The sequence below is a fragment of the Vicia villosa genome, unplaced genomic scaffold, assembly GCF_029867415.1.
Source record: "Vicia villosa cultivar HV-30 ecotype Madison, WI unplaced genomic scaffold, Vvil1.0 ctg.000029F_1_1_1, whole genome shotgun sequence".
Taxonomy (NCBI): domain Eukaryota; kingdom Viridiplantae; phylum Streptophyta; class Magnoliopsida; order Fabales; family Fabaceae; genus Vicia; species Vicia villosa.
Genome location: NW_026704961.1, coordinates 117,823 through 137,593, shown reverse-complemented (window position 1 = coordinate 137,593; position 19,771 = coordinate 117,823). Strand labels below are relative to the sequence as shown.

The window sequence follows — 19,771 nt, the reverse complement described above, 5'->3', positions numbered from 1 at the left end:
TTCTCTGCAGAATTATTTAATTTTCTTATCAAGTGTAATTAACTACTGTGTACAGTATCTTCATTCGGTAGTGAAGAATTCCTTGCAATATAATGCAACACAAATTTTCTTCTGCCACATGAATGGTTTAAGTGATTGGGATCAAGTCGGCTTAAGCTTTTGGAGGCTAGTCTCGATTCAACTGTGGCAAAGTATATTGGGGCCCTATTTAACCACTTTTAACCTTGGCAAATATTTTATGAGGTCTTTCTTAACCACAGTTTAATTGTGGCGGATTTTGGTCCTTGTGATAATCCGCCTTGCACGTCCTCAAAGACGATTTCGGCTCTGGTAGGGATTATTGGAAGGTGAAAAATGTGGCTATAGTGGTAAAGGCTTATTGACCTAACTAAAATCATAGTTATTAATTGTAGGCCATGCTCATAAGGATGCATGGCAGGATCTAGTAAATATGAGTGCATGGCCTATCAGTAAGTAGATTTAAGGCAGCCAGAGCTTAATGGATCTAGTAAATATGAGTGCATGGCCTATCAGTAAGTAGATTTAATGCAGCCAGTGCTATTCAGCTCCCACAGTGATAGGGTCTAAGAATGGGTAGTATTCATTATGGAGTCAGTTGTAGGGTAATCACATGAAGTCTCTCTTGTAAGCAATTACTCATATTTATTGAGTTAAATCACAGATACAGACAGTGGTGTACGTAAAAAGGCATGCTTAAATGTCAGCATTGCTGTATATATAGTGATTCCATGCAGAAAAGGCGGTAACACAAGGGTCTTAAAAGTTAGATTGAGTATTCTATGCACATAGAGAGTAAAGACAATGATTTATGTATTGCCTGTGATGTCTTGTATGTAAGACATCGACAAGAAAAGAAAGGGAAGAAGCAATGTGACATGTATCTAGTCATGTCTCATGAGTCTCCATCATGGATACACAAATTGTCCAAAACCACCACAATGTGTCTTTTGGTTGAATTGACACATTTCAACATTGTCCTATTTTAGCAAGGGATGAAATTTTTCATTTGTCTGGAACATAAATTAAGACGGATTTGAGTAAATTAACAATTAATATTACTCTTAAGAACATCTCCAATATTAGTAAGTCAAGACAATTTTTTTGGTCAAGTAGACTAATAGATCATCATTTTCAAAATAAATAAGTGGGGTATCGCGGGTTCAAGTCTGCTAAAGTTTATGCACAACTATTAACTGAGTTGACTTAACGTGACTGGACGTAATGCAATTTTTTAATGTAGTTCATGATTTTTTAAAATAGGTCTCTTAGGTGTTTCTAAATGTTGCATTTTACTATTTATAACATAAATTTATTTTAAATTAAAAGGTTTATCGATAAACAATCATCTCTCTATATTCCTATTTAAACAACATTACATAATTTTAAACAAGATTCATTGTCACGTCTTCGCCCTCCAAAGACAATGAAATAAGCAATGACTGTTGAGCTTAAAAAAATTAAGTGTTGATAAATTAATAAAATAACCAAAATTGGATCTTGATAAATTAGAAAATAGCCCAATGTAATTTGAAGTAGCTTGGGCCAAGCCCATGTTTCACTTGAGTGTTGTTCAAGTAATCACAAGAGAACATTAAGTTTCCTTCAGCATGAGGTAACCTCAAGATCAAATCCAACATTAAAAAAAAAGTGAAACTAAAAGCCCCTTAAAACTTCTCCATGCACATTGGTTGTGGCACATTTCAGTGATTACCGTGTTATTATGGACTCAAAACTCAAAGATGGCTCGTTTGAATACATCAACATGGATGCAAAGAATGTGGGTGCAACAATGAGAGTGCATCATAGAAGCACCAAAGGTGAGTCAAAAGATTGTTGCTGCATCAACATTTATGTAAACAATAATGTTCAAGGTGTTGTAAATTCTGTGTTGCATGATAGTGATGTTAGAATGAGAGATCCAGGTGTTAGACTATACTTTGAAGATTTGAAGTTTGAAAAAGGAATTCCCTCTTATCACAAGAGACTTTGTTGTTGGGAAAATTTTGGTTTTTTTCTTTGTATATTGATCTTCTTATTGGCTCTTATGCTTCTCTTGGTGCTTCGTTTCTCAACTAGAATCATTATTTTTATCCTATGAAATCCATTTACTACGTTGTAGAATTTTTACAATTATTTTGTATGGTTTTGAAGAGTTAGTGGTAGCGCACTATAAGATGTAGACCCTCATTGACCCTCTAATTAAAACAGGACAGTGTTACATTGCATTAGTACACTTGTTTGCTTTTTTCATTATTCAATGCACATGTGCATAAACCATGACCACGACTGTGTTAAATTCAAATTCCTTCCACATAGTCATAATCTGAACGTGCTTATTTAACAATATGCTTTATTGTTTACTTTTTTCCAATCCATTTTCCAACATTTATAATAAGAGATCCTACTTATATATACTCAACCAAACAACTTGCAAAACATAAAAGCGATAAACTTGTTGGCGTCACAAATTATTATTTTCTTCTCTCGTGTGCCACTTCGCGATCGTAGCGCTTAATTAACTTGCTGCCCCGTGACTTATATCTGATACTCTCTATTATTATACTCTTGGTTAAAGTTACTAAATTAAAAAAAGCTTTTATCAATAATTTCAAAAATATATAAAAAAAATTGAAAATTTGAAAATTACCAGTAAAAACTCTAGGAAATTTTATTAGTAATTTTGAAATGTGTTTTTATCAAAAATTTTGAAATTTTCAATAAAATTTTTGTAATTTTTACCAAAATTTTCAAAATGCATGTTTTCAAAAAAGTTCGAACGAACTACCAAATTTTTTGAAAGAACTGCCAAAAATTTCGTTCGACCATTTTATTTTATTTTTATCAAAGGAAATTTTTGAAATTATAAAAATATTAAAGAATGTCAAATTTAAATTTTAGGATGGTAGATTAAATCGTTCTAGTCTGGGGTTTACTAAAATTATTGGGCTAATCTTCTTTTTTTTTACACCACTTGACTTGACCCATCTATTTCTTGTTTCACACTCCTTTATTTCTACCATATAATCAATTAACATAAACACACATCTATTTATTTATTTTATGCATGATAATTAAAATATTATTTTTTGAACATATTTTTATTAAAATAATAATATATTTAAAGCATACTTATAATTATAAAGTAAAAATATAAAACACTTAATATTAGTTTTTTTTTTAAGTCAATCATAAATAAAAAAGAATAACAAAAAATTGAAGGACATATAAACCTGGCCCAAAAACCACATATATTCATGGGAGTAAGTAACAGACTTTGATGTTACATTAGTTATTAAATTCAATACATTTATAAAATTATCAAAGAAAAAAATGAAAATAAAGAAAATTATTTTCTATTCCAAAATAAATGTCACATTTGAAAAAAAAATTATCTCAAAATACTTGTCATTTTACATTACCAATTCAATTTTATATTTTATCAGAATAATTTGGTAATGTCACAATTCTCTCTTTCATTTATTACTGATTCTTAATCTGTGTGAAGTGACTATTGCGACAAATAATTTGAGATGAAGTGAGTATATGAAAGTATTATTAGTGAATTAAGATAATCACCGAACAAATACATATTTAAATATAATAATAAATATAATATATATATATATATATATATATATATATATATATATATATATATATATATATGAGACAAATTGTTAAATAAAATAAAATATTATGAAAATATAGTAACGTACATAAAAGTAGTACGATGTTTTTTTTTTACTATAAACAAATATTTATTCATTCCAATTGATAGTGCAATACAAATAAAAAATCGCCAAAAACAAAAAAGATGAATATGCAAACAAACTCACAACATTCATGTTAATAACATAAAACGATAAAGTGCATATGCCTATGAAAATAACGATGTTATAAACATAATTTCAGGTCTGTTTGGTAAGACTAAAAAAAGAGCTTTTAGCTTTTAACTTTTTAGCTCACATTAATGAAAAATCTATGTTTGATAACGATATTTTAGCTTGTAGCATTTTTACTAACTTTTATCTTTTTTTTTTCAAAAGCTATTTGAAGTAGCTTCTGAGTTTGTAGCTTTTAACTTGTGACTTTTTTCTTTCATTTAAATTCTTATTATTTTAACAAAATATTATTACCCTTATTAATTAAAATGATATTTTATGTCATTTGGTATCTATGAGCTGATGAAACAGCTAATTTACCAAATATTCATGATAGTTTATCAACTATTAGTCACCTGCTATAAGCTATCAACTACAAGCTATAAGCTATCGGATAATTTTACAAAATATATATGGAACTAGACTAACACATCGGATAATTTTACAAAATATATATGGAACTAGACTAACACCCATGCTGTTGCACTGGTTTGCCATAAAAATTATGTCAAAATTAACTTTTATAAATAATGTTGCAGATTTAATTTCATGATGCATATTTGTTCTGTGACTTTTGATATATTTATCAAACACAAATATTTATTCTGTATTTTCTAAAAATATTTATCAATGATAAATTTATCGTGTTTTTTATATTAGTCAATGACAAATAATCGTCACATGTTTTAAGCATCAATAACGAATATGTGTTATGTTTTTGTCTAGATTATTTTTATATTAATAACTCATAAATATTTGTTTTACATTTTTATGTGTATTAATAATAAGAGTGAAGACCTATTTTGGTCCCTCACAAATATTACACAAGTCAAATTAGTCCTTCACAATAAAATAGACACAATTTAATCCCTTATAAAATTTAATCGGATCATATAAGTCCTTCTGTTAATATTTTTTTCAAACTGGTTTTTTCCTAGTTTTAAACCGTGACTGGACTGCCACGTTGGATTTTATTTATTTTTTATTTTTTAAATACTAATTTGATTTTTATTTTTAATTTCATTTTTAAACAATTATAAATTATTAATATAAAAAAGCCAAAATTGTTTGTTATAAGGAGTTGAACTCATGCTCATGTGATTAATCTTAAACAATTCTAAATTTAAAATAAAAAAATACAAATTTGTATCAATATGGTCTCGAACCTAACTCTCATTTAAAATAAAAAAATACAAAATTTGTATCAATATGGTCTCGAACCTAAGTCTCTTGCGATTAAGTGACAGTCAATTTAATACAATAAAAATTGATTTGTCTATTTGTAAATGATTATCACTTTACTAACAATAGAAATTGATTTGTCTAGTTATTATTGATAGTCACTTTACTAACCGTAGAAGTTGATTTGTCTAATTGTAAATGATAATCATTTTATTAACAATAAAAATTGATTTATCTAGTTGTAAATGATAGTCACTTTACTAACAATAGAAATTGATTTGTCTTGTTGTAAATAATAGTCACTTTACTAACAATAGAAATTGATTTTTCTATTGTAAATGATAGTCACTTTATTAACAATAGAAATTGATTAGTCTAGTTGTAAAGTGAAAATCATTTAACTTGAAGAGACTTAGATTTGAGACGTCATAGGTAAAAATTTATGTATAGAATTTGTGAATATTAGTAGAAATCATGGAAATTACTTGTTTAAAAATTATTTTATAAGAAATAATTTTGGCTTTTTTGATATTATTCATTGATAACTGTTTAAAAATGAAATTAAAAATAAAAATTAATTTAGTATTTAAAAAATAAAAAGTAAAAAAATTGAACGTGTCAGTCCGGTCACGGTTTAAAAGTATGATCCGGTTAAATTTTGTAAGGGATTAAGTTGAATTAATTTTTTTGTGAGGGACTAATTTGACTCGTGTAATATTTGTGAGGGACCAAAATGGATCTTCACTCTAATAATAAACATTTATTTTATGTTTTCTTTATTCATATCAGTGACAAATAATTGTCTCGTATTTATTTCATAATTATCAATTACAAATATTTGTCTCGTGTTTTTGTTTAATAATAATCAGTAATACATATTTCTTTTTTTGTTTTATTTAGATGGACCGAACCCAATTGAATGATGATTCTTTGTGTAATTTGGAGTTGTAATGTTCAAATTAATTAATTATTACTATCGATAAAATATAAAAGTGGAACATTATATTTTTTTTTGTAAATGTATTTGTAGTTGAAGATGTAGCAAAATGTTTTAAACAACAAAAATGAGAGTAATATAGTATTGTAAAACAAATTCAGTTGTGAAATCAACTACTTTTTTAAGTCTATTTTAAACTCAAGTTATTCTCAATTTTATTTTAAATAGTTGAATAAGATAATAAATTATCTAATTAATTATTACAACAATAATCAAATTTTATCCCATTAAATAAAATATATTATATAAATTAATTTCGTCATAATATTTTACCAAAAGTAGTCAAACGTTATTCCTTGTATGAACTATGAATTGAGCCTAATAACCTCTTTAAATGACTTACTTTAAGAGAGATAATTTGGATAAAATTAAATTTTGAAAAAAAAATATTTTTGTGTATTATAATTTTTTGCATTTTTATTTGAGCGATGTTAATTTTTTTTTTTTTTTAATTTTAACTAATTATTTAGTTGCAAATATTTGTCTGTGTATTATTTTTAGATTAATTAAGTTCAAATTAAATGTAATAATTATAAGTTTTTTTTTATTTTTTATTTTAAAGATGTAAAAAACTATATTTTAATTTATTTATTAGTGACAATCAAATATTTCTTTTGTATATGAGTTATACGTGCCAACAATTTTTTAATGTCTGACTTATATAAAAATTTAAGTAATAAAAATTAAAACTAACATTAAAAGACAAAATTTCTAAAAGAGAAGTGTAAGAGCTTATTTTTTTTAAGACATGCAACAAACAAATTAAATGAGGTTAATATTGAGGAATCGTTTTAAATTTTTAATAATATTATTATATAATATGGCACAATAATAATTGCATGATATTCTATGCACAAATATGAGTTTTCTGTTAAAAAGCATACAAGTTTTAAAAGAATAAAAATGCAAGTGATGGTACCAATTTAACCTTAAAAGAATAAGCTTGTCTTAATAGAAGGAATCAATAAAAGGGATGTTTTTTATATTTGCTGGTAGTTTGTTTTCTTAAGTTTACATAGTGATAATAATCAAAGAAAAATCTCAAATTAAGGAGCACATCATAATCAACAACATATCATAATTAACAATCACAAAAGCCTTCTACAACGGAGAAAACTCCAACTTAATATATGAAAATGACATACATCAATTTTAGAGCTATTAAAGTCAATCAAAAGACTTCTAATAAAAATAACAAAGCTTTTATTAGAAATTTAGAAATCTTGCTTGAGAAATTGTCAAAACATATAGGTGCAGCTCACTGGAGGAATTGAGTGAAATTTAGTTGATTATTGACGCACTCAGAATCACGAAGAATTAATAAGCGTTAATTCTAAAACGAAAATACAAGTTTGCAAGGGATAAACTTGTCAGATAAATTATAGAATTCACCAAAAAGAAAAAAACTCTTGAATTTTAATATTATAAAAGATACTAACGACCACGTCCCAAAAATGTTTAAATACTAAAATAAAACTCTAATGCTAAAAATATTCAAAAACTGAAATAGAACATACATTACTAAAATTGGTGAAAATAAAACTAAAATTGCTAAAATTGTGGAAAATAAAACAGAAATTACTAAAGTTGTGGAAACTATTAAAATGTTATTTTTGAGTCTGAAACGGCTATGGCGAAGTCTTAAGCTGGACTCGTGAGCCAACTCCCTATCCAAAAAGGTATAACAAGATTCATTCTGACTAGAGCCGTCAAAATGGGCCGAAGCCCATGGGCTGGCCCGCGGGGCCCGAAAAATGTTAGGGCTTGGGCCTAATTTTTTGAGCCCATTTTGTTTCGGGCCTTTTTGAGCCCGGCCCGAAAAAAGCCCGGCCCTAAATGGGCCAGCCCGTGTGGGCTCCGGGTAGCCCATGGGCCCGATAAATAGTAAAATTTAATATTTAATTAATAAAATTTAATATTTAATACTAATTAAAAAATTCAAATTTTTGTATTTCTTTAAAATATATTTTATAATAGTGAAATATAAAAACAAATTTTAATATTTTTTTAAAAATTAAGCTTAATATAATTTATTTTTTTTAAATTAAAGAGAATATTTAATATATTTTTTGGAAATGAGCTTTTTGGGCCCGGCCCGAAAAAGCCCGAGGCCCGAACAGGGCTGGGCCTGGGTAGTAAAAACGGAGCCCATATAAAAATGGGCTTTTTGGGCCCGGCCCGAAAAAGCCCGAGGCCCACTAGGGCCGGCCCGTTTAGGGCCGGGTAGCCCGTTTGGACAGCTATAATTCTGACATCGGACGCCAAACTTACGCAAATCCTGTCGAGCCTTTTTGATGAGCAACTTCTTCTTCGATGCACGCAACTAGCCTTTTCACATCATTCTCCTTCACCTATGAAGAACTCGACCCTGAATTCTCTTCTTGATAAAGAGCTTCATCTGCTTGATACACATGAATGTCAGTAACATTGGAAGTATTGGATATATTCATGGAATCTGGGAGAGCTATCACATAAGCATTATAGTTGATCTTTCAGATCACTTTGAGTAGGCCATAATTGGGTGGCTAGTGCTTGTTGTAAGTACCAACTGGAAACCTCTCCTTACGGGAAAACACATTAATCACATCATCTTCCACATTGAAAATTTAACTTTTTTGCGTTTATCTCGCATATGAGATAAATTGTTTGGTAGTTCAAATGTAGTTAACTCCTTGAAATCATCTAAGATTCCTAACACTTCTTATGAAATTGTTGTGTCCTCTTTACAACACTCATTAGCCTTTTAATCACCATAATATTGAAAAATTCTGTTTGTTTAACAGTCTCGTCAAGCTCATTTTCACTTTGTGTCATCACTAAGAAAATATACTTCTTTCCTCCTTGATTCTTATCAAAGTGCAAAACAAGAGTCATAGCAATTTTATGTGTGTCTCATGTAAACATAATCATATTATCATGTCCTTAATAAGTGATATCATTATCAAACAACCAAGTTCTACCGAGTACAATATGACAAACATCCATATAAAGAACATCACAAAGTACCTCTTATTTGTAATACTTCCCGATGGAGAAATGAACTCTGCAGGCTAGTGGTACTCGAACTTAAGAGTCATTGCATACCTAATCGAAAGTGTATGGCTTCTAATGGGGTTCCGTGGACAACTTCAAATAATCTACCATTTCCGTGACATCAGATTCTCCATGTTGCCACTATCCACGATCAAATTACACATATTATTTTTTATAAAATAATGTGTTTTAAACAAATTCTTGCACTTCCCTTCATCTTTGGATGCTGGTAAAATTCTCTGCAAAACAAAATTTACCCTCATTAAATTCTTCCTCTACAAACTCAACTCATGCATATTCATAGTTCTCAACTGCATCTCCTTATCTTTTCCCACCCCTTCCCTTCCTTCCGCAATAGCAACGACTCTCCTTATTAGACAAATATTTGATCTGTGACCTCCTTCAATTTGGTGTTACGAACATTTTGATGATGATCAAAGAGTAATATTATCGATCATATATTTTGTTCTTGTTTAAGCTGATGTACCTCCATCGTTTGAATTCAATGGAAAACGAGTAATATATATGTGGCTATTTTTAATATATCTCACTACAACGAGGAAAGGCTTTTAAAGCGCTTTTTATAGCCTTTAAAAGCGCTTAAAAGCGCTGTGAAAGGTGGCGCTGGCGTAGCTAACAAAAGCGCTTCTGAAAGCGCTCTGGTAGGCCCCCCCTATAAGAGCACTTTTCTGGAAAAAGCGCTCTTGTAGGCTCCCCTTTAAGAGCGCTTTTCTGGAAAAAGCGCTCTGGTAGGCCCCCCTTTAAGTGCGCTTTTTCCAGAAAAGCGCTGTGATAGGCCCCCTTGTGAGAGTAAAAAAAAAAAAAAAAACGCAACATACTAAAGCGCTTTTGGAAAAGCGCTCTTATAGGGTAGGCTTTAAGAGCGCTTTTTCTGGAAAAAGCGCTCTGATAGGCCCCCCTATAAGAGCGCTTATCCAAAAGCGCTTTAGTATGTTGCTTTTTTTTTTTTTTTTTTTTTTGCTTTTTTATTAATCTTTGGCAGCGCTTTTACAAAGAAGCGCTTTAGTAGGTGGGCCTTTAAGAGCGCTTTTCAAAAGCGCTTTAGTTGCTAAATGAGGTATTTTAATGTGCAGCCTGTAATTTAATCCTCCCAGTCGACCTGTAATATTTTCGACCTGTAATATGTTTTCAACCTGTAATATTTTCGACCTGTAATTTATTTTCGACGATATTATTTCAGCCATCAGTAAGACAATATATATACTAATATAATACCATTATAATATCCAAAATTATATATATACATCATTACAACATCAATAATATTATAGTTCAAATCGACACAAATCCTACATGAAAAAGCGCTTAATATAAAAATGACACAAATCTTCTTTGATTTCTTCCAACTTAAGCTTCGGGTACGCAGTAGCACGGAATTCGTCAAGGTACTACAAAACAAAAACATAATATGAATGATATATTTAGTTAAATGTAATAAATTATATGAAATTATCTTAAGTTATAAATTCATACCGTGAGCGGAATCTCTAATTGATTCGCCTGAAGGATTTCTTTCATATACCTCAAAACAAAGTATCCGCAATCGTAACTGTTTCGCTGTTGCGGACACTACATAGAAAAACAAATAAGATTCTATAGTTGTCTTGTTTTATCAAGTAGCATAAATATATTATAAGCAACATTGTGAAAAATAATGTACCTGCACTTGGATCCAAGTAATGTTGTTAGATTTAGTTCGGGATACTTGTGCGTCCCGTTGACTTCGGAACACTTGTATTGATCTAATTAACAAATATATAAAAGCATATGTTTAGATCAATCCCACAAATAAGTAAATATATAAATATACACGAATATATATTTAGAACGATCCCACTTACAAATCAACGATTTCCTTCATGGCCGGATAATTGGTCCATTCACCATTTACCGAATTCAGATAATACACGACTTCCCTTATAGGGTTGATAGCAAGCAGCAACCAGTGTGCTCTATAAATTAAAACAATAGGTTATATGAAAATTTTGCTATACACAAAAGAAACAGAGATTAGATGAACAAAGAATGAGAAACTAACCCTACTGGTCGGGTATTATACGCCCAAAGATGCAGACTTTCTGTATTGCCGGTGGACATGAAACTATCTACTAAGCGTTGTCTAACTGATTCCGGTTCCGAAGCAATTGCCATTCCGCTGCAGTGGGCGGAAGACACGAAACGGAATCTGTTAGACAACGGAGTCCCGCGCAACACTCTGTCATACAACAACCTTAAATAAAAACATAATAAACATTAGATTATTTTCATTGAAATGTGTAAATAAATTATATTGTGGGACTAATTAAATAATATATCGGATGAGTGAATATTACCGGATGTATGAGTGCATGTTAGTGACGCCTAGTTGATCATGCTTAAAAATCTCCTCCAAGTCATCAATTGTAATAAGTGACTTGAATTCAATACCGAAGACACTTTCATCCATAACGATTTCACGTAAAGCACCATCCTTCAAATCGGACATATCAACCATTGTTGCGAGCGTCGACCGGTACCGAGGCACAAAAGCACCGCCTTTTTTTCCCGCTGGCTTCGGAGGACCAGTGGATGGTACGGTACGAACTTGCTGCGTCACTTGTTGTGACTCCCGAGCGGATGCCTAAAAATCATATAAGTTAGGTAAAATATAAAATCATGCAGATTTAGATTCAGATTAATTATTAACACTTTAAATGTACCTCTTTTAGTGATGCAACAGACTCCTCCTCCTGTAAAATCCCTTTACCCTTAACTGTGGGTTTTATAGGAGCAGTCTAAAATTAAAATGTAAAAAATAATTAATAAACGGTTTAGAATTGACATTCGAAAACTAAATGATTCATAATCGTTTTCAATATACCTCATCACTAATGGTAATGAGCTCCGAGGGCCATGCAACAAATGATCCTATTGCATCTCGCAGCAATGTCGTCTCTGAGACCATGTCAGGTACCGGTAGCATCGCATCATGATCTACTACAACATCCACCGATACTTTCAGGTGTCCAAAGTGTTGTGCACTTTTCCCTTGCCAACTAGTCGATAATTCGGTTCCGATAAGTATAGTTGGCAAGATGAAATGCCCTAAACCAATAGTAAATATAAAGTCATTATCATTAATAAAATAGAACAATTTAAAAGGAAAAAAAATTATAATTACCTCGGGAAATTTCCTTTGATAGTTGATACTAGCCTTATCACTAGTTTCTTTCACCGATGAAGTGTTGCACTTTTCTCTCATATACGCTTCTTTATCTCTTTGCAATTCAGAGACTTGTGCTTGCAATTCCGCCAACTTTTGCAACACTTCTTCATTTGAAGGATTTCTTCTCCTAGGACTCTTGTAAAAAGAGGTTGGAGTCACACCATGACCCTTACCCCTCACCCGACCGGGATACTCAGGAGCATCTAGTGCTCTACTAAGTACGCTCCCCTCACCGGTGGATGCCGATTGCGACAAGGTCTCCTGTAATTCATTTACATTAAAAAATCATTTATATATTAAAAAACATTTGATTTAATTAAAGACACAGTATTATACTTACACATTCAGTAAAAACTCTTTGAACTTCGGGATCGACAGCATGATCCTTGCCCACTCGAGCTTCCCTCCACAACACATGTTCAGGAAGTGAGGTTTCCTCACTTTTAGTCTCCTCTAACTATGCATTGACACAAATGATAAAATCGTCAAATAAAACACATTTAGACAATTAATTAAAACACATTTCTATTTACTTACAATTTTATCCTCCAAGCGTGCATATCCAAAACGCCCTTTTTTGTATGGATATGCGGGTTTGGATGCTCTCGCACTATTCTTGGCACTCCTTTTCCGAAAATCTTCATCTCTTTGCTTTACAAACTCAGCCCAATCTTCTTCACCAATGAAGATCTCATAATTTTTTGGCCGTCCCGGTGCCTCTTCAAGAAAGTTTCCATCTTTATCCTTAAGATAAGTGTTTGTCAAAAAAGCTTTCCACCCTCTATATCTTTTACCGGCCAAACCAAGTATGTAGCGTCTACGATCATCTGGTATCTCAAAAGTCCTCTGCAAAAAAACATACTCATAGTGTGTTAGTATAAGTAATTTAAACAATTTATCGTCAAGATAATAACAACAATTAACCATATATGATATATACCTGAAGCTCGTCCCAAATCGCTTTTTTTTCCGCATCCAAGTCTTCGCTTTTCAGATTCCATTTAGCTACGGAGACCGGAATATGCATACGAACAAGTGTACCAATATAACTTGTCAACTTTGCAGAATTAGGACCAATTGCTTGTTTATCAGAATTCCATTCCAATCGGTATACTAATCCTTGGTCTCTATGTCGAACGATTCCCTTCATGATAGCGATGCCTCGTGCAACTTCTTTTGCTTCAGTATCAGGTGGAGCATTTGTATCCGTGGCATCTCTTTCTTGAGCATCTCTTTCTTGTGAGTTTTCAGGTGGAGCATCTCTATCCGGAGCCATTTAACCTGTATCAAACAAACTAAAGCACATTAGTACACTATTAATAAGCTAACAATCTATACAAGTAAAATGGAAGTCAAACCATGCATGTACAAGTAAATCGGAAACGAAATCGGTACAAATCAAAAAAAGCGTCAAAAAATAAAGTTGTCGGAATTGAACGAAATTTACATGGCTATGGTAAAACGTCCCCACGGACTCAAAAATAAAGTCGGTTTTCCGAAATTCAGACCCTAAGCCCGACTTTTGATTACGGGCAGAAGCAAAACCGATAAAAAAACAGTCCCGAAATGTAAAGATAAGTGCATGAGCAGCTCCGGAATCGTCAAAATAGTATAGTTACATGTAAAGAAGTCAACAAACGGATACATGGTTCAAAAGTTATGTACAAAACGAGAATATGCACCAAAATTGAATAAGTACTATACTATTGATTAAAACAATCGGTACAAATTGAATAAAACAAATTACTCGGAATATGTATACTATTACCTTTATCACTAACGTCTCTTTCTTTTCTTGGTAGGATTGTGTTCTACGCGTCTCTTAACAACGCGGACGGTTGGATTGATCCAAATACCCTCATTATGATCATTTCTAGTACAAGATTCATTCTCATTTTGATCGTTTCTTGTACAAGATTCAATGCCAACACCAATATCACATTGATCTTCAATCTTTTCATTAACTATTTTGTTAGATAAAAGCACTATAGACCATTTCGTACTTGTCGGATCATTGACATAGAACACTTGTTTAGCTTGAGAGGCTAGAATGAAAGGCTCATCTTTGTACCCTACCCTATTGAGATCCACTTGCAAAAATCTTGACTTATCCATTCGTATGCCACTATTATTTTCAACCCACTTGCAACCAAATACAGGAATCTGAAACTTCGCGTAATCAAACACCAAAATGCGCTCGATAACCCCAAAATATGACAATTTTGCAAATTTCGGATTTAAGTCATTCGCACTTGATATGTGCATTGCTTCAGCTACCAAGGTAACACCACTATTTTGCATAGTACTTTTATCATCCTGTTCTTTGGTATAAAATATGTATCCATTAATAGCGTATGCGCTATAAGAAAGCACAATTACAGTTGGACCATAGGCTAAACATCTCAACCTTTCTGTTACTGAAGCAGGATCTGAACGATACTTTGCATAAATATGATCCCTAAACCACGGTATGAAACTTCGATTGTGCTCTCGTACTATCCAGTTCTCATTTCTATTTGGATTTAAATCTCGGAGAACAACCTTGTGCATTTCAACATACGGCTCAACCTCAATCTCATTGTGCAGAACATACAAGTGCGCTTGATCCCGTTCGACCATTGATACTGTCACAACTTTATTTCCAATTAGCCTTTTTCCTTCTTTTTTTTCGACAATATGAGATTTAGGGAGTCCAATTGATTGAACATTTGACAGATATTCAGTACAAAACTCAACCGCTTCTTCAACAACGTATCGTTCGGCAATACAACCCTCCGGTCGACTTCTGTTTTTCACGTACCCTTTTAATATTTTCATATAACGTTCAGCAGGGTACATCCATCTCATATAAGCTGGTGCGCACAGTTGTGTCTCTTTCACAAGATGAACGACTAGATGAACCATTATGTCAAAAAACGAGGGAGGAAAATACATTTTAAGATCACATAAAGTAACAACTATCTCTTTTTGCAATGTTGGTAAGATCGCGGGATCGACCACCTTACTGCAAATTGACCTGAAGAAGAAACACAGCTTAGTTATTGCGCTTCTTACTTTTTCTGGCAGAATAGAACGTATACCTATTGGTAAAAAATGTTCCATTATAACATGACAATCATGCGTCTTCAAACTCTTTAACTTGAGGTCTTTCATGGACACAAGTCTTCTAATATCTGAAGAGTAGCCTTCTGGAACTTTAACTTCACTGAGGAACTTACACAATGTTTTCTTCTCCTTTCTAGATAGAGTGTAAACAGCAGGTGGCAGATATGTTCGTCTTCCTTTCGTCACGGGTCCCAATTCAGTTCTCATCCCCATGTTTACCATGTCCTTCCTTATGTTAAGGCCATCCTTAGACTTTCCTTGTATATTGAGTAACGTACCTATGACGCTGTCAAATACATTTTTTCCAATATGCATAACATCCAGGAAATGTCTTACGTACAACGACTTCCAATATGGAAGTTCAAAAAAAATGGACTTCTTCTTCCACCCACCCTTGACAAGTGAATGTGCAAAAGGCTTGCCAAACTGAGTGCTCACATCTTTCACCTTTTCAAAAATTTGATCACCTGACAAAAAAGGCGGGGCTGTACCATGTTCGGCCTTTCCGTTGAATGCTTTTCTCCACCCACGGTAGTGATGATTAGGATTTAAGAATCTATGATGGCCGAGAAAGACATTCTTCTGACAAAGCTCCAATCGTGTCGTATCGGTTTCGTCTTCACAAACAAGACACGCCTTTTGATCTTTATTGCTGTACCCGGATAGATTTCCGTATGCTGGAAAATCATTAATTGTTCCAAACAACATCGCCCTCAAGTTGAAACTTTCCTTCCTATACCCATCGTAAACCTCCACACCGTTGTCCCACAAAAACTTTAAATCTTCGATTAACGGTGCCAAGTATACGTCTATGTCATTCCCTGGTTGTTTAGGCCCAGAAATTAGCATAGATAACATCATGTACTTACGCTTCATACATAGCCACGGAGGTAGGTTATAGATCATAAGAATCACAAGCCATGTGCTATGCGAGATGCTTTGAATACCATGCGGGTTCATTCCATCAGTAGACAATGACAACCGAAGGTTTCTTGCTTCTTTTCCAAATTCAGGATAATCAGTATCAACTTTCATCCATTGTGGTGAGTCTGCCGGATGTCGCAACTTTCCATCAATAATTCTTTCATCTGCATGCCAAGTCAAGTGTCTTGAATCGGTCTCACTACGATACATGCGTCTGAATCTCGGAATTATAGGAAAATACCATAAAACTTTAGCCGGAGACAACTTTTTCTTATATCGAGGGGCACCACATTTAGGACACTCATTCAACGCTGCATACTCGTTTCGAAACAAAACGCAATCGTTTGGACATGCATGTATCTTATCATAGCTCATGCCAATAGAGGACAACATCTTTTTGGCTTCATATGTTCGATTGGGAAGAACATTATCCTCTGGTAGCATATCTTTCATAAGGGCTAATAACTCTGTGAAACTTTTATCCGACCATCCGTTGTCCGCCTTTAAGTTGTACAACTTTAACACCGCAGACAATCTTGTGAATTTTGAACAACCATCATACAACGGTTTCTCTGCATCGCTTACCAACCTCTCAAACATTTTGGGACAATCCGCAAGATCTTCTTCAAGCGCTTCTGCAATCTCTTCGACTCGATCGCAATCGTATGTGTCTGTGCAATCGTCGTTTGAAGCATACTTCCTATTACACCTCGACTCAGCATTCCCGTTACTTTTCTCACCATGCATTGTCCAACATGTATAACTTCTATCAATTCCAAACCGTAGTAAATGAGATCCCAACTGATTCCCGTCAACCTTACCCCCATAACAGCAACCCAAGCAAGGACACGGCATTCGAAGCGGGTCTTTGGAGTGCGCAACCGCAAACTCAACAAATTCCCATACCCCTTTCTCGTACTCTTTCGACAATCGGTTTGAATTCATCCATGTCTTATCCATGTCTTAATTAAGCTAAACAAGTGCTTCTTCGTTTCTATAAGGAATTCTGTCAAGATAATAAATAGCTATCATCATAATAGAATACCTAATCAGAATACCTAATCAGAATACCCGATTTCTTAAAGAAGACATTACCTTATTTCAAGGTAATATAAGTCCACAAACCAAAAAACTGGTTGAGAGACACTAAATTGATATTAAATAGAACCATAAACAATAAACTATAAGCAGAATATAACAAACTATAAGCAAGAAGAAAGGGATAGTAACCTGAGTTATAGACTTGATGTGGGAGATGGGTAGGTTTGAATCGGCGTTGTACAAGTAGAAACCAGAGACTTCAAAGTAACTGTAAAATTAAACACACACACGATGCAGTTAAATACACCACTACTAACACAATATCAAAAAAACCCCAATATAGAACTCCATTATTTAAAATGATATGAAATCAATTATCAATTAGCTATAGTAACTACAAACACTCGAATTTACAAAAATTATTTAAATATGTTTAGCTATTTATTAATTTAACTTAAAACAAAAATTAAATAAAAAAAGTACTTAATAAGTTCTTGCATGTATCATAAAAAATAAAAGAGACAAACATGAAAATGCATACCATATATTTTACTATACAAATAATTAAAATTAAAATTAAATAAAAATGTGTTTTGGAATATCATTCATTTCCTAAGTCTACACACAAGCTATACACTAGAACTAATCAAGTTGAATTGAAAAGCAACAAAAAAAGAATAACTAACTATCCATAGATGGAAGATTCTCGGAGATACCCAACCATGTCTTTCATTTTTTACACAAACAATTTCATTGATTAAACCGTAAAAATACCAATAATGTTTCTTCATAAATTCATATATAGTAACAAGAATTTGTAAATTGAGCAAGTTGTGAAAGATGAGAGAAAAAAACCTTGGTAATAGTAGCAATAGAACAAGACAAGAAGAAAATGGTATCAATAGAACAAGACAAAATCACCTATCTCAATAAGCACTTACTTAATCTCTACATGTGAAACAATTAGAGCACTAACGACAAGCAAATCCAATGATCAAAACTATTGAAAATCTATTGATACATTTTCATACAATGATCTAACGGGACAGCTTCCAGAATCCATTATCTCACTGCCACATTTAAACTCACTGTAAGTTTTATATTTTGTCATTCTAGTTCTACTTCATTTAAACTCGTTGTATATTTTTACTGTACTTGATTTATTCAGCTTGTATTTGCTTTACTTTCAGATATTTTGGCTGCAATCAACACATGAGCGACGATGATGAAACAAAATTGAACAGTTCACTAATTAGTACAGAGTATGAAGTAGTATTCTTTGAAGCATAACAATAGAAATTTTTAAAATAAAATAACTCAATTTATTTGCTTCTGTTTTCAGTTATGGGAGATGCAAGCAATTCCAATACATTTTCATAAAGCAAGGCATTATTGATACATACTTGGTTCAATCCATTCCACAAACAGTTAGTATGCACAAAAGCAAGATTATGAACACTTCCATTATAACAAATCTATTGCATCTCGAGTAATAAACAGATAATTCAAACAAATTCGCAAGAACTAACGACAAGCAAATCCAATGATCAAAACTCAATTCAAAGTTTGTGAAGATTACCGAAATTGAAAGATGTCGTGAGAATCGGAGAAGAACTTCGCGGTGGTGGACGGCACCGATGGTTGTGGACGGAGGACCGATGGTGGTGGACGGCACCGATGGTGGTGGACGGAGGACCGAAGGTGGTGGACGGAGGGGCGATGGAGGATGATGAAGAAGACGGTGAGGGTTTCTGTTTCGCGTGCAGAGAAAACGAAAGAGAGAAAGTGAGAAACAGTATAAGCGTGTTTTTGGTTTTAATTTTATTAATAAAGGCTACTAAAGCGCTTCTGGAAAGCGCTCTCATAGCCTGGTCTATACCAGCGCTTTTGACTAAAAAGCGCTCTCATTAAACCCCCCTACCAGAGCGCTTTTGAAAAGCGCTTTCGTTCCTCCCCCTACCAGAGCGCTTTTGAAAAGCGCTTTCGTACCCCCCCTACCAGAGCGCTTTTGAAAAGCGCTCTCATACCCCCCCCTACCAGAGCGCTTTTTAAAAGCGCTTTCATACCCCCCTATAAGAGCGCTTTTTTAGCGTGTTTTTTAATTTTGTTTTTAGCGAAGCCTATACCAGCGCTTTTTCCTAAAAGCGCTTTCGTAGGGGTGCTGCTAAAAGACAAATTTGGTATAGTAATCTTGTATGCATAAATGTTAAATGGAAGCATAGTTTGCTCAAAACTCTAACTTATCTCTTGAATGAAACAAATAAATAATCAATTATTTATTGATGTGACTAGATTTTCTAATTCAAATGATTAAGAACCATTAATCCAAATAGTTTATATATTTTTTTAAATATAAACAAT

General features: G+C 32.8%; 1 protein-coding gene and 1 long non-coding RNA gene across 2 annotated transcripts; both read right to left on the bottom strand.

Annotated features, from left to right (window-relative positions):
- Positions 1 to 10,411: 10,411 nt before the first annotated feature.
- LOC131622289 (uncharacterized) lies at positions 10,412 to 10,831 on the bottom strand. The gene is made up of 3 exons (XR_009289827.1): positions 10,796 to 10,831; positions 10,609 to 10,704; positions 10,412 to 10,523 (listed from the first exon to the last, which is right to left on the bottom strand). It is a non-coding gene; the product is annotated as an uncharacterized LOC131622289 (long non-coding RNA).
- A 141-nt stretch (positions 10,832 to 10,972) lies between these two features.
- Positions 10,973 to 11,696, bottom strand: LOC131622288 (uncharacterized). The gene is made up of 3 exons (XM_058893313.1): positions 11,469 to 11,696; positions 11,174 to 11,365; positions 10,973 to 11,087 (listed from the first exon to the last, which is right to left on the bottom strand). The coding sequence occupies exons 1-3, from the start codon at positions 11,627 to 11,629 to the stop codon at positions 10,973 to 10,975; spliced, it is 468 nt and encodes a 155-aa protein (XP_058749296.1). The 5' UTR covers positions 11,630 to 11,696.
- Positions 11,697 to 19,771: the final 8,075 nt, after the last annotated feature.